This window comes from Micropterus dolomieu, linkage group LG21, assembly GCF_021292245.1.
Source record: "Micropterus dolomieu isolate WLL.071019.BEF.003 ecotype Adirondacks linkage group LG21, ASM2129224v1, whole genome shotgun sequence".
NCBI lineage: Eukaryota > Metazoa > Chordata > Actinopteri > Centrarchiformes > Centrarchidae > Micropterus > Micropterus dolomieu.
Genome location: NC_060170.1, coordinates 9,035,777 through 9,048,469, shown reverse-complemented (window position 1 = coordinate 9,048,469; position 12,693 = coordinate 9,035,777). Strand labels below are relative to the sequence as shown.

Sequence of the window (12,693 nt, the reverse complement as noted above, 5' to 3'; positions counted from 1 at the left end):
CTCTCGGGCTGTTTTTAGGTCCCCAAACCCAAATCTAGGCTACGGTTTGATGTTTCGGTTTAGGTTACTTGCAAATGCGAACCATAAAACTTGGGGAAATGTTTTGCATTTTTTTCAAATGCAGAAGACACCCAGAGGGGCTCATAAATATGTCTCAACGCAAAAGAAGAATAATTGAGTAAGAAGAAATAAAATAAGTAAGTGAAATAAAACGAGTTAAAATGTTGTAGAGAAAGTAAAAACGGACGGTGTGTCATCTACTCATCTACCCTGGGGAAAGTAACTTATTTTGTTCACTAAATGTGTTGTTTGTCTTTGTAAACAGCTCATCAAATAAAGAATTTTAACTGTAGAAATCATGAGGAAACTTCTCTTCTAATCTCTCCTCCCTCCTCCTCTTCAGGCTTTGTTAGCGGTCTTGCGCGAGAGTCACCGCACCCGGACGGTGTTCCGCAAGGTGGGTGGCTTTGTCTACATCACCTCCCTGCTGGTGGCCATGGAGCGCTCGCTGTGCCAGCCGCCGCGACACGGCTGGGATCGTGTCAACCAGAACCAAGTCTTTGAGCTGCTGCACACCGTCTTCTGCACGCTCACCGCCGCCATGCGCTACGAGCCGGCCAACTCACACTTCTTCCGCACGGAGATCCAGTATGAGAAGCTGGCCGACGCTGTAAGGTAGGTCTATTCGCACAGAGCTACTAACACCCGAGAGGCCCTCTCGTAATTCGTATTAATTGCAAAGATTATCAGTGTTCTTAATGTGGTTTCCATGGAGACTTTTGGTCTTGTGTGCGTGTTCTGCACCTAAATCACCAAAGGTTCTCAAATAATTGTAGTCCAATGCAGATCAGGCTGTATTTAGTACTGCTTTAAGACACAAAGTCACAACAGAATTTCAGCAGTGTTTTTCTGTGTTTTCTGTCAACGGTGTTGCATGTTGTAACTGCCCTTTTTAAAACCAAACTGTCCTCAAATTAACCACTTTGTCTACTTCCTGCCAGGCTGCTGGGCTGTTTCTCAGACACTAAGAAGCTGGGTCCCACAGGCGTGTTCCCCTCCAATGCTCAGCCTTTCCAGAGGCTGCTGGAGGATGAGGCTGCCCCTGGAGGCTGCGCAGGAGACAGCGTCTGTCCCACGCTCAAACACTGCAGCAAACTCTTCATCTACCTGTACAAGATGGCCACCGACTCTTTTGACAGGTCAGTGGATTACAGAAACTAGACATTTCAATTTTATTAGTGTCACATGAATAGACTTACCATAAAACTTCAATTAATAGCCGAGTCACCTACCCCGTTTACTGGCCTGGTGTGGGAAAACATTTTGACAAATAAACGCAGGTCCCCAATAAACGCCTGGTCTGGTTTTTATAGAAGTTCTTCTGATGTATAAAACCTCTTAAACCCTGCAGGATCTCCCGCTTTAGCTGCTTCTAAGCTGCTTAGATTGTTAATACAAATATTAATGTTTAAACGTTTGGTCAATGTTAACATGCTACACATTGTTAGAACGGTTAGATTCTCCACAATTCAATCGTTCAGTTCATTTAATGGAAACAACGAGCCACAAAGTCTAATTCTTGTAGATTTACTGGTGTAACCTGCATGGTAAAAGAGAAAAAGTGCCAACTCATGTTACCTTTTGAAGCGCTCGTTAAGTCCGAATGTGTCCGTTCCTCGATTATTAATATTCCTTTTGTCTATAAGGGTCCACCAATCAAAAGAATCACAACAACTTTTCATAAAAAATTGTTGTGAATCCTGTCATGTGAAGTCCATCGCTCTCTGTCCGCTAACTTCTGCCACACTTTTCTCATCCTGCACCGTGTTGTTGTTTTCGTTACGTTGCTGCCCACAAAATAAAAGCGCATAAGCCGCCTGTCAGAGCTAGATCAAATGAATGACGTGTATTTGATATTACTGGATAATTTTTATACAAGTAATATTCTGTTTGAAATAAATAAACTGTTTCACAGTAGCCTATTTCAGTTTTGTGCAAGTGGAATTAAAGGCCGGCCCCATATGGAAGCCTGTCCCAAATAAGGCAGGGTCAGTTCAGTGCTTTTAGCAAATAAAGTCCTGGGCTATTAATCAAAGTTTTACAGTAGCACAAAGGGTGAAATTATGTTCTGCAAGGATTAAATGTCTATTAAATGTGACACAAAAGCCTAGATCACACTACAAGATTTTAAGCCCGATTTGCTTGTTCGGCGAGCTCGTCAGGCGGTGATCAGGGGTAAATCAGCGATCGATCGGCGGTCGCCAGTTGTTATGTGTGAACTACTCAACGACTCATCACTGACACATCGCAGACGCCAGTCCGATATCTAGCATGCCAAACATCCGGAGGAGTCACTTGGGATAAAAGTGTGTCAAATGAGTAAATGGAGTCGGCCGACTCGACATCCACATCCAGCCAATCCAACTGAGAGCAGGCAGCTACTTCTTCTCTGCAAAACCTCCAGCTCTGTCTGTAGCACAGACGATCCCTGCTTACCTGCGTGCACTAAACTGTTCTTTCACCTATATTCTTTTTCTTTATAATGTTTCGTGTGTAGGTTCACGTCATTTCCCGTTTCACATTTCCCGTGTGTTTTCTTGACAAAACGTGGTTTGGAGATCAGCGTCAGGTGACAGAGTCAGCTCGTGTAGTGTGTGTGACCCCCTGTCTACTATCAGTCACAAAGTGTGAACGCCACAACGACTTCAAGACTCCTGTCACAAGACTACAAGTTGCGTAGCCTGAACAGCACGCCGATCGGCCGACACTGAAAGTCGTGTGGTCTGCACGAGCCCTAACCCATCTCACACTATGTGTCTAATGTAGTCTCCTTTGTTCACACAATAGGCAGCAGATATAATGGACATGTGTTTTGTGTGAGTCAAGAGCCCATCACTGATGTAGATAGCGCACCATGTGTCAGGGCAGAAGGGTCCAATGCAGCTCGGAGGCCGTCATTTCTTTGCGTGTAGTCAGGCTATTGAGCCAGTAAATGAATAAAGATAAAGTGTAGTTTTCAGCATACTGTCAGCAAGTTATTCATTAACTGTTAGAGGTTAAATAGTTTAGAGAGTGTTTGTCAGTACTGAATGAGTTACTACGTGACCGCGACTGTGAGTTCTCAATGTAAAGGAAGTCGAGGAGCTTTTAGTTCCAGTTCAGCAGATTGCAGCCACATGTTCCCAGAGAACATTTCTGTAGTAGATTAAGAACCTCACTTTTTTCTACAATGTTGTAATTCTTTAATAAAAAGAATTGTTTGAAACACAGCTCTTTTTAAGTGACCTAAAAAACTGTATCAACTTAAGCCCACATACTGAAGCAAGTCAGAAATGGCATGACGGCGTGTGTTACCTGATTGTTTGAGTCCCAGTTCTTTAGCTTAGGTGACCATATGATGATTAGTCAGAAACAAGGATGATTCACTGCACCTCGTACCAACACTATTCTCAGCTACAGTGATGATTGATACAAAAATGTTAGTATTATACATTATAATAGTCAAACATGTAAAGCAAACAAAGATGCTTGTGAAGTCCCCTTAGTAGAACAGTTACCTTTTTGTGCATGAACAGGGCATGCGTAGGTTCAGATCGGTCAGGTGCTTCTCAGCTGTGTCCGCCTCAGACAGGTCATATGGTAACAGTCGCAGCTCCCGCCCAGTCGACCTCTTCATCTGAAGCACGAGCGGCTGAACTGTGACAGCTGGAAAACTCAAAGGCTGATTCAGCTACACAGCCTGGTAATGTGGTCATGGCAGCAGAATGAGTGAAATCAGTGTAAATGATTAATATTCAGAAATGAGTCACTACTGTGACACCATGGCAAGAAGAATAAACATCAAAATTGGTGACTGAAATAGAAATGTGTATTTATTAGATGTGTTTTGATGCTGTTGATTAATTAGATTTTGCCTCCTCTTTATTAAGAAACAAGACTGCTGAATCATTGAAACAACCCTTCTTTCTCAGTTCTTCTGTTGTGTGTGTGTTTGCACCACCTGGAGGTCACAATCAAAAGCAGTTCCTGTTTGCAGAACACGTTTGCTGAAAGTATCGAAACACCTATGGTTTTAATGTGCACCCGCTGTGAAAGTTTAAGTCGCTGCACTACACGCCCAGCTCATGTGCAATTCTAGCTGGCGTCATGCATGTGCTCCAGCTGTAGCTCTGATCCTGTTTCTCCTTTCAGCTTTTCACTAACAGCTTCTTTCCTTCTTTTCTCTATTTCTTCCTCTAACCTCTGGTGCTGTCTGGCTGTTCATCCTCGGCCTGGTCCATCTGCGCGGCTGCATGTGTGGGTGTGTGTGCTTTTATGTACGGGTTTCTGTGTGTGTGTGTGTGTGTGTGTGTGTGTTCACAAATGTCTGCACGTGTGCCCCCTTTTCTTTTTTTTTTCTTTTGATTTTGGGGGGTGTGAATGTGCATGCTTGTGTCTGACTGCGTGTGTGTGCTGCCATGCAGTCGTGCGGAGCAGGTGCCTCCCTGCCTGACTCATGAGACCTCGCTGCCCTCACCGTGGGGCACGCCAGCCCTCGCCAGGAAGAGGTAGCTACAGCGCTCTGCCACTTTCCTCGCCTTCATCTCTTCCTTTCCATTTCCCTCACCTTCAGGCGACGCTAAGTCGCCCACCAGCAGCAAAATGGTCACGAACCTTTCTAACTAGCATATAAATCTTTTAGCAAATCATGAAAATGTGGCAAGGTATAGTTGCTAACCAGAGATGAAACGGGTTTCCATGAGAAAAACAGAAAGTGAGAAGGAGTCATTTAGATTTGTTGTTTTTCAGCTAATAAAACCTTAAATTTGAGGTTTTCAGCTGATGATTAAAAAGCAATTGTTCGAAAATTGTAAATGCACCCATTGGCCGTAACCCACAACTCAAGATTATTTTCATTATCTAATAATCTATTGATTCTATTTTGATCATTCAATGAAAGATTTAAAAAAAAAACATCACTTTTTCACAGAGCCCATGCAAACATCTTCAAGTTGCTTGTTTTAATTTGTTAATTAATCGATAATGAAAATGCAGCCTTGCAGCCTATAAATGACAGGAAATTACAACAATCTGAAAGATCCTCACATTTGAGGACCCGGGACTAAATAATGTTATTAATTGTTGCTTATAAATAACTAGATGTAAATGAGTTTTCATTTGACCAACTGATTAATCGACTGATCATGTCATGTTTCTATAGGTCTCTTCTTCCTCAAGTGTGCATTTTTGCTATAAACTTTAAACATTAAAAATATTTCTTAGTTCTGTTGATCTTTTCTAATTCCTCACGTCTTAATTCACATTAAATATGGGATGAAAACCTTATTAGGGTTAGGATAGAATAATGAAAATGTCTTCTTACACTGGAATAATCTGGCTGTCTGAGCATTTGGAGCTGCAGAAAGTACTATATGACAAACCAACCAAAAATTTGATAAACTTGAACTACATTTTTGTTGTTACCACCACAGAGAAATGTCTGTCTCGCCACTTTTCCACAGCTTCTCCCAGGCAGGATAAAGTGTACAGCATCAGCCAAATTACTGTCGGCCTAAAGTAGTCATTTTTCACATTCCTCTTCCCCCTCCTGCTCCTTCTCCTCCTTTTCTTTTCTCAGCTGGGATATTAGGGATATTGGGATATTAGGCTAAATCTAAAAACATTGGTTGCCCGTCCACCTAAATCCAGAATCTGCTGCTCTTTGAATTTCATTTCATTTAAAAAAGGAAAAACAGTGGGGCATTGTAAATGCACCCTGCCTTACTGAGCTGTAATAACTGCCAAGGTGAATTTGGGTCTCTCCTCAGTACTCTCCCCGTCTGTCTGCCTGGATCAGCTCCAGGGCTGCATATTCATGAGGTGGACTAATTTGACAATTAGAGATGAAAAGGCCCTTGTCTTTGTTTGTGTACTTCACTTAAAGCTCTTTGTGGATTTAGTTTCATTACCTTTGGTCGGAATATGAAACGGGTTTCTGTACCCGAAATGATCTGAGAACCCATGAAATGTCAGGAAAGCAAGATGCAAATTGCTTAGAATTTGTTTGGTTTTTATTGAAATGAAAACATCTCCCGTGATTTAATCTCTATCCAAATGATACGTAGCAACTCCAAAACATCTTGTGCAGTGAGCTTTGCCTTAAAGAAATGACAGCAGTGTTGTTATTATCCTGTGTGTGACAGTGACACAGCCAGAGCCTTAGATTAAACAAATGGATATTAGTCAAACAAATAGTGGTGCATGTTGGGATATTAGGCTAAATCTAAAAACGGGCGAAGTGGTTATGTGTGAAAACACCATGCATCAACACTAGATAGTTTTAGATTGTTTTTGTAAAGATCTACATCTGCACCAAAACACCTGAATAACAGAAAATTGCTACATCATAGCTTATCATCACGTACAGTGTTTTTTTTTTTTACCCAGCCAAAATCAAGATCAAGTTCTCATTTACATATTTTCCCATTTTTGTTGTTAGACAACTAAACGAGCGTAAAATAGTGATTTAATTTTAGCTTTTAAATGCTTCCTCTTAACCAGCCAAACAGTAATTCCTGCACTTATAGATTGAGACATCACTCCAAATGATTTGTGAAATCAATGACAAAATAAAAAAAGAGAAAAGATTAAATTAAATATAGCCAAATTCATACTATCTATAAATCAAAGCAGGATTTGAGTATGCAGAGTGACTTCTGAGTGTATAAAAAAACTTTGTGGATGGTGTTAAAACAGGAAATAACTATTAAAAAAACATTTGGATGTCTTCTTGGGAGTTTAATTTTCAATCATTGTATACCGTTAGATTGTGCAAGCTCTTCCCACCATGTTGCTTTACTACTGGAGCTTCTTATGTAGCCCTCAGTACTACTAGCCAAACACAAGGCCAGTCTGTGGCTGGTAACTTTGCCCTCTCTTGTCTTGCAATGCAGCCAAGAATAACTTAGAAGCCCAGTTACACTCAAAATGCAATTAAAAGTGGATCCCAGCCAGATGAACAACCCGGTTAGTTTCCCGCCCCACATCCAGCACGCTGACTGCAGCCTTTTTTCAGCTATGTATCTCTCCTGAGGGGGGGATTTGCCACTCTGTAATTTGCATCTCAGCAACACGCCTATTTTGTCTAATTGCCCGACTGCAGACCCCAGCAGACCTCCTGCTCCCTGCTGTTTGCACATGACTCGGTGCTTTAGATGATAGCCGACTGACATCTTGATCTCTGAAGTGTGAGGACCACTGACTCATGCTAAATAAACTTAGAGCCAACGTGTTAAATGCAATGCTTTCACTGGTTCACTCAATAATTATTTCCATCTTCATTGTAAAAATGTTTACACTGAGCTATGAAACAACCTCTGGAAGACACAGTGGCTGTAAAACTGAATATTTAACAGCCAGTTTCCCTATTTTTGTGAGCCAGTTACATATTTTACAGTAGGCTAAGGCTTCCACTATAATCTCCTACAACCCAAATTTAACAATACATGCCTTGTGGCAGGTCATAATAGATGAAAGTGGTACATATTTGACAATGTTTTACATTTTACACATTTCCATCACTTGTGTTGTGATCTTTGTTTTCTGTAAAGCATCTAATGAGAGACGTTTCAAAGTTTTGTGAATGACTTTGGCTTGACTCAGCTAGATTTAACGAAATGTAACTATCTCTCTCCCTGTGCTCCCAGACAAGGCTACTACGGCACGTCGGGCCCTCCCGCCCCAGTCAAAGCCCTGACAGACCTGAAGCTCCACTTAGCAAATCCCTCCCACCCCGCTTCCTCCTCGTCTTCGTCTGATATGGTGGTCATCCACCCAGGGGCCGTCCTGGCCATACTGGACCTGCTGCCCTCCGTCTCCTCTGACAGCCAGCCAGAGGTGAGGAAACGCAAGAAGGAAATACGCTAACATACACTTCCTGTTGAAGTGGGTGGAAGGGGTTACATGTAGGGCAGGAAAGTACCTTTTTTTTGTGAGTTGGTCACAGTGGTTTTTACATGTGAAAGTAGGGCTGTACAATAATTATTGCAATATAATATTCCTCAATATTAATATAACAAATGTTCAATAAATGTTTGATTATTTATTTGAATCATGAACAAATCACCACTTAATTTTTCTATTAAGATATTTATTTTGTTGACGAAAAAGGACTGGGGGGAAAAAAAGATTTTACTTCATTTTACTCGTGCATATTTCGTGGAAAAAGATTTTATCAGAATTGTTTTGAATGTTCTACCTCAGATTTGTGAAATGGTCCACTGTTTGTCATGTTATAACCATAAAGAATAGTTTGAAACCACAACTAACCATCTGAATTCCTCAACTTTCACTCAGGATCAAAAATCAGCCTTTTAAACTTAAAAGAAATAATGCTTGACATTTATTTTGATAATCATTGATATCGATATGACATATCGCCCAGCCCTATGTGAAAGCCAACCAGACAGTTTGTACAAAGCATGCAAATAATAGTTTAGTAGATTTTATGGTGAGTGAATTGAAAATGTTTGTTTTTATAATTAATTCCCCAAAAAGTCAAAGTAATTTCAACACATTGACGCAACAAAATACTGAAATCCACGTTCTCCTCCTTCTCCTCTTGTTGGCCCTCCAGCATGCCCTCGACCTGCAGCTGGCAGTGGCCAATATCCTCCAGCTCCTGGTGAACAGTGAGAGGAACCAGCAGGTGCTGTGTGAAGCTTGCCTCCACCAGCGGCTGTTGCAGCGCTGCAGTCAGGCCCTGGCCGATGAAGACCACCCACTGCACCCGCCGTTGCAGAGGATGTTCGAGAGGCTGGCTTCGCAGGCCCTGCAGCCGATGGCACTCAGGTACGCAATTTGGCTAAGAGTTAAACCTCTCCTATGTACAACATCCCTAAAATTAACATTGCCAGTATTATCCCAATTTTAGTATGACTTCATTAACATTGAACCAAACCTTGACCCCAAGTGGTTGTTAGGGATGAAACGATTACCGGTTTAACGGTAAACTATGGTAAAATTCCAGACGGTTATTATTACTGTACACATTTTAATTACCATGATAACCGGGTACAGTTAACGGCGCTGTTGTAATCTCAAACACTGTCCATAACAACACGGCGGAAGACAGCGCTGCGGAGATTTTTCACTCTGAATCGGGTCGTATTTTAGTTTTTATGAGAGTGTTGAGGGAAACATGAGTGAACGCAGGGTGAGTTAACTTTTAGCTTTGGTTTGTCTCTCTGACTTGCTAACAGCGTGTAAACTGAAGCTCTCAGTGTTGCTGCTCTTGTAAAAACGCTACACGTTGTTCTGCTGCTGTGTGTCAGCAGAGTCCATTCGTCCACTGCACATGATAACACGTTAACACGTAACCAGCATATCTAGAAACGCTACAGACTCTTCTGTATTTATGTCAGTTGTTGAGCTCATTACAGTTACTGTCACTGTCTTCTAAAGTCTTATTTGTTTTCATGTAATTGTCCACGGGGTCATTGTATTACCTATATAATATAAAATATAAAATGATAATGCACACAGATGATTTTCATATGTTTACAAAAGGTATTGGCTGTCATTTTATTTTTTATGCAAACAAAATGGCAATTGTATTTGTAGTTTTCAATATAAAACTTGTTGAAATTGTTTCAGTGTGTGTATCAGTACATTTTAATATTTTTTGGCACAATTTTACAATACCGTGATAATACTGATAACCGTGATAATTTTGGTCACTATAATTTGGTGATTTGAAGTTTTCATACTGTTTCATCCCTACGTACCCCAGTCTTTTGTGAGACTTCATTTTGTACAAGAAGTCTCCCAGACTACCTTTAATAAACCTTTATTGTAATTTGAGCTGAGCGCTTAAAAGGTATCATACATTAATATACTGACTTTGACCTTGCAACATTTAGCATTTTAACATGCTAACGTTTAGATGTAATGTGTAATGTTAGCCCAGAAGCATGCTATTATGCTATTTAAAAATTTTGTTTGTACATTATTATTTTTTAGGGGCATTTTATGCCTTTATTTGATAGCCAACAGCACAGAGATGACAGAGGACGACAAATTAGGGGAGAGAGAGAGATTTGAAAATACAACAAACGTTCCCAGCCAGATGCAAACCGGCTACTGGGTCATCGACCATCTTAAATGCTACTGTTAGCATGTGCCTACTAATATTTAGTATCTTGCTAGCATGCTAACTTTTAGTGTTACCTGTTAAGCTAGACAGAGAGGTGAGGTTTTGGGAAACGTCATTTACTTTGACAGGTTTCAGTGTGCGAAGGACGGCTATGTATGCAGACAAAACTGAACGATTCTCATTTTCCGCTTGACAAGTTAAGTGAGATGGGAGGTTGGGGTTGACGAACAGGGGCAAAGTTATTTGACATGCTGGTTCTTCTTATGTGTAAATGCAGCCTCCCTGGCTGATGTTCTCCCCCCCCCCCCGTAATTGTGCTAGAGGTAAACATATCTGTAGCTGTCAATCTGCTTCCCACCCTCCTCTCCTCTCTCCTCTCGTCAGTCTTGTTCTGTCACTTTCCCTTTGTAATTCTTCTCCTCCTGTGTTTTTGTCTCTGCTCTGCCAACATCAGCACCAACTAAGCTCCAGAGTATTTCTGTTTCTTTGGTGTAATTCTGAAGCTGTCTGGTTCCAGCAGCTAGTGTCGCTCACTCCGCGCTCTGACATAAACCATCACTGGGACTCTTTGCATTCAAGTTACTTATAGTATATGTCAGTCAACCTTGTCATTTGACTTATAAACATGCCATTAACCAAATCTGTTAAGGATTTAAAGTCAGCCTGCAAAGTAACTGCTGACTTAATATACTGCATACAATTAGATGGATGCTTTGTAGTTTCATGAGAACGTATAAGATGTGTTTATAATTAGTAACTATACCTGGCAGTGTTGGAATATACGCACTTACTGAACCACTGCAGAAACTGCACCCTAATTTTTTTTATAAAAAAACAAAAAAACTGCATATTATGTTAATAAATACCTTAATATGTATCTCTTATCTTTTAAATTTCTGTGAGTTTTATTAAAGTATTATAAACAAACATAATTACTGTAAATCAAAAGACTGACTTTACCTTGTCCCGAGTCACATAACTCATACACATGTACATGCATTTTATTTCTCTGCATCTGTCTCTGTGATATAGATGTTGACTTTACTGTAACACCCAATAGTGGCTAGAACTAATTTATGCAATAAATGTGGGCTGATCGAAAAATAAGAAGGTGAATTATACGTAAATAAAAGCTGGTATGGTAACTATGCAAAGTTCAGCAATAATAATCACAAGAGGAACAGTAAAATTGTATTGCCATTTGGTTTGTCCTGTGTTTGTTTATTCTTTGTTGGTATGTTTTTATTCTTGACATCCTGGTCATCTTCCCCTCCAGGGAGTTCTTACGTCTTGGAAACCCTCTGAACTGCGGTGCCTGGGACAAGAAGCTACTGAAGCAGTACCGGGTTCACAAACCGAGCTCCCTCGGCTACGACGCCGAGATGAGAAGTAAGACAGTAACACCTCTCATCCCAGTTTTAATCACATGATAGTCACTGCTATAACGGCTCTCAGAGGAAACGCTGTTCTCTATCAGATGTGTTTAAAACAGAAGATTAACCCAGAGTCCCTCATGACCTCCCATGAGTGGCGTGGAGGGGCTGCACTGTGTTGTGGCTGCACTGTGTTGTGGCATAACAGCAGGGTCAAGTGTTGTAGACAAGAAATAGTATTCTGCCTTTAAAGTAGATTTTTTAGATATTTGATAGATTAGATAGTTTTTTATTATTTTTATGTGACTGATATTTTGCCTTTAGATATTAAAAAGCACTAATCACAACATTTAATTATCCACTGAATGATAAATTAGGACTGTAGATGAATAAATTTAACTTGTATTGTCATTCCTTATAATTTAGCTTAAGTTAATGTAGGCAATATGGCTTTGTCCCAGCAAATGCCTTGTGTTGTAGCCTTAAGTAAAAGTTTCCAAAACTGCTTTTAATGGATTTTGTAGTGAATTAAAAAGAACTTTAAATTTTATAAAACGTCTAGTAGAAGATATTGGCAAATCATTTTTATCACAGATCCTAACTTTTTCATTTTAAAATGAGTTTGAATTAGTGGTCACCAATCACAGCCTCTTTGCAAGTGAGCCTATGAGTTTTTAATAGCTGGGAATTGAAGAGCTTTGTCCACAGCAGTTCTCCAGTAAGGTTATGAAATGATAATGATAAATTTGGGAGCCATTCCCATCTGCCTCGGGGATACCATCTTTCTCCTGGGAGAAAGTTTTGCTCCTTAATAAAAGCTGGAAAAAAGGCTATCAATCATCGCACTATAATTCTGCCCTTTCATTCTTTGCTCGCTCTCTGCAAGCTCATCGGGACGTATCCTGCGATGAATAGGCTGTGATTGCAGAGGACGAACTTTCCGTTGCCATTTAATTGCTGGTGGAAATTACTAGCACCGGTGCAAAGGGGATGATTCTATAGGTTTTCAGAAAGGTTCAGATGATTGCAAAGTCAGTGGAACAGCCTGTACAGCCCTTACATTTTAGCCAGCCGCTTAAATATGGTAAACTATTTGCCTCGAATGCAAGTGGAATAGACCTGCATTCATTTGTTAGCAAAGCAGCAGGTTGACCGCTTGTAGGAAACCCAAAGTAGTCTCTGATTAAT

The 12,693-nt window shown here is 40.6% G+C and overlaps 1 protein-coding gene across 4 annotated transcripts in view; it reads left to right on the top strand.

The window, feature by feature from the left end:
- The window catches only part of wdfy3 (WD repeat and FYVE domain containing 3), a 108,634-nt gene that overhangs the window by 47,125 nt on the left and 48,816 nt on the right, over positions 1 to 12,693 (top strand). For 3 of the 4 annotated variants that reach the window (XM_046034058.1, XM_046034056.1, XM_046034057.1), the window contains exons 12-16: positions 404 to 675; positions 1,002 to 1,199; positions 7,686 to 7,875; positions 8,615 to 8,829; positions 11,409 to 11,521. In XM_046034058.1, the coding sequence (XP_045890014.1) occupies positions 404 to 675; positions 1,002 to 1,199; positions 7,686 to 7,875; positions 8,615 to 8,829; positions 11,409 to 11,521 (988 nt within the window). Of the gene's footprint in view, positions 1 to 403; positions 676 to 1,001; positions 1,200 to 4,463; positions 4,548 to 7,685; positions 7,876 to 8,614; positions 8,830 to 11,408; positions 11,522 to 12,693 lie in introns of all 4 variants that reach the window. The other variant, XM_046034059.1, reaches the window with a different exon arrangement.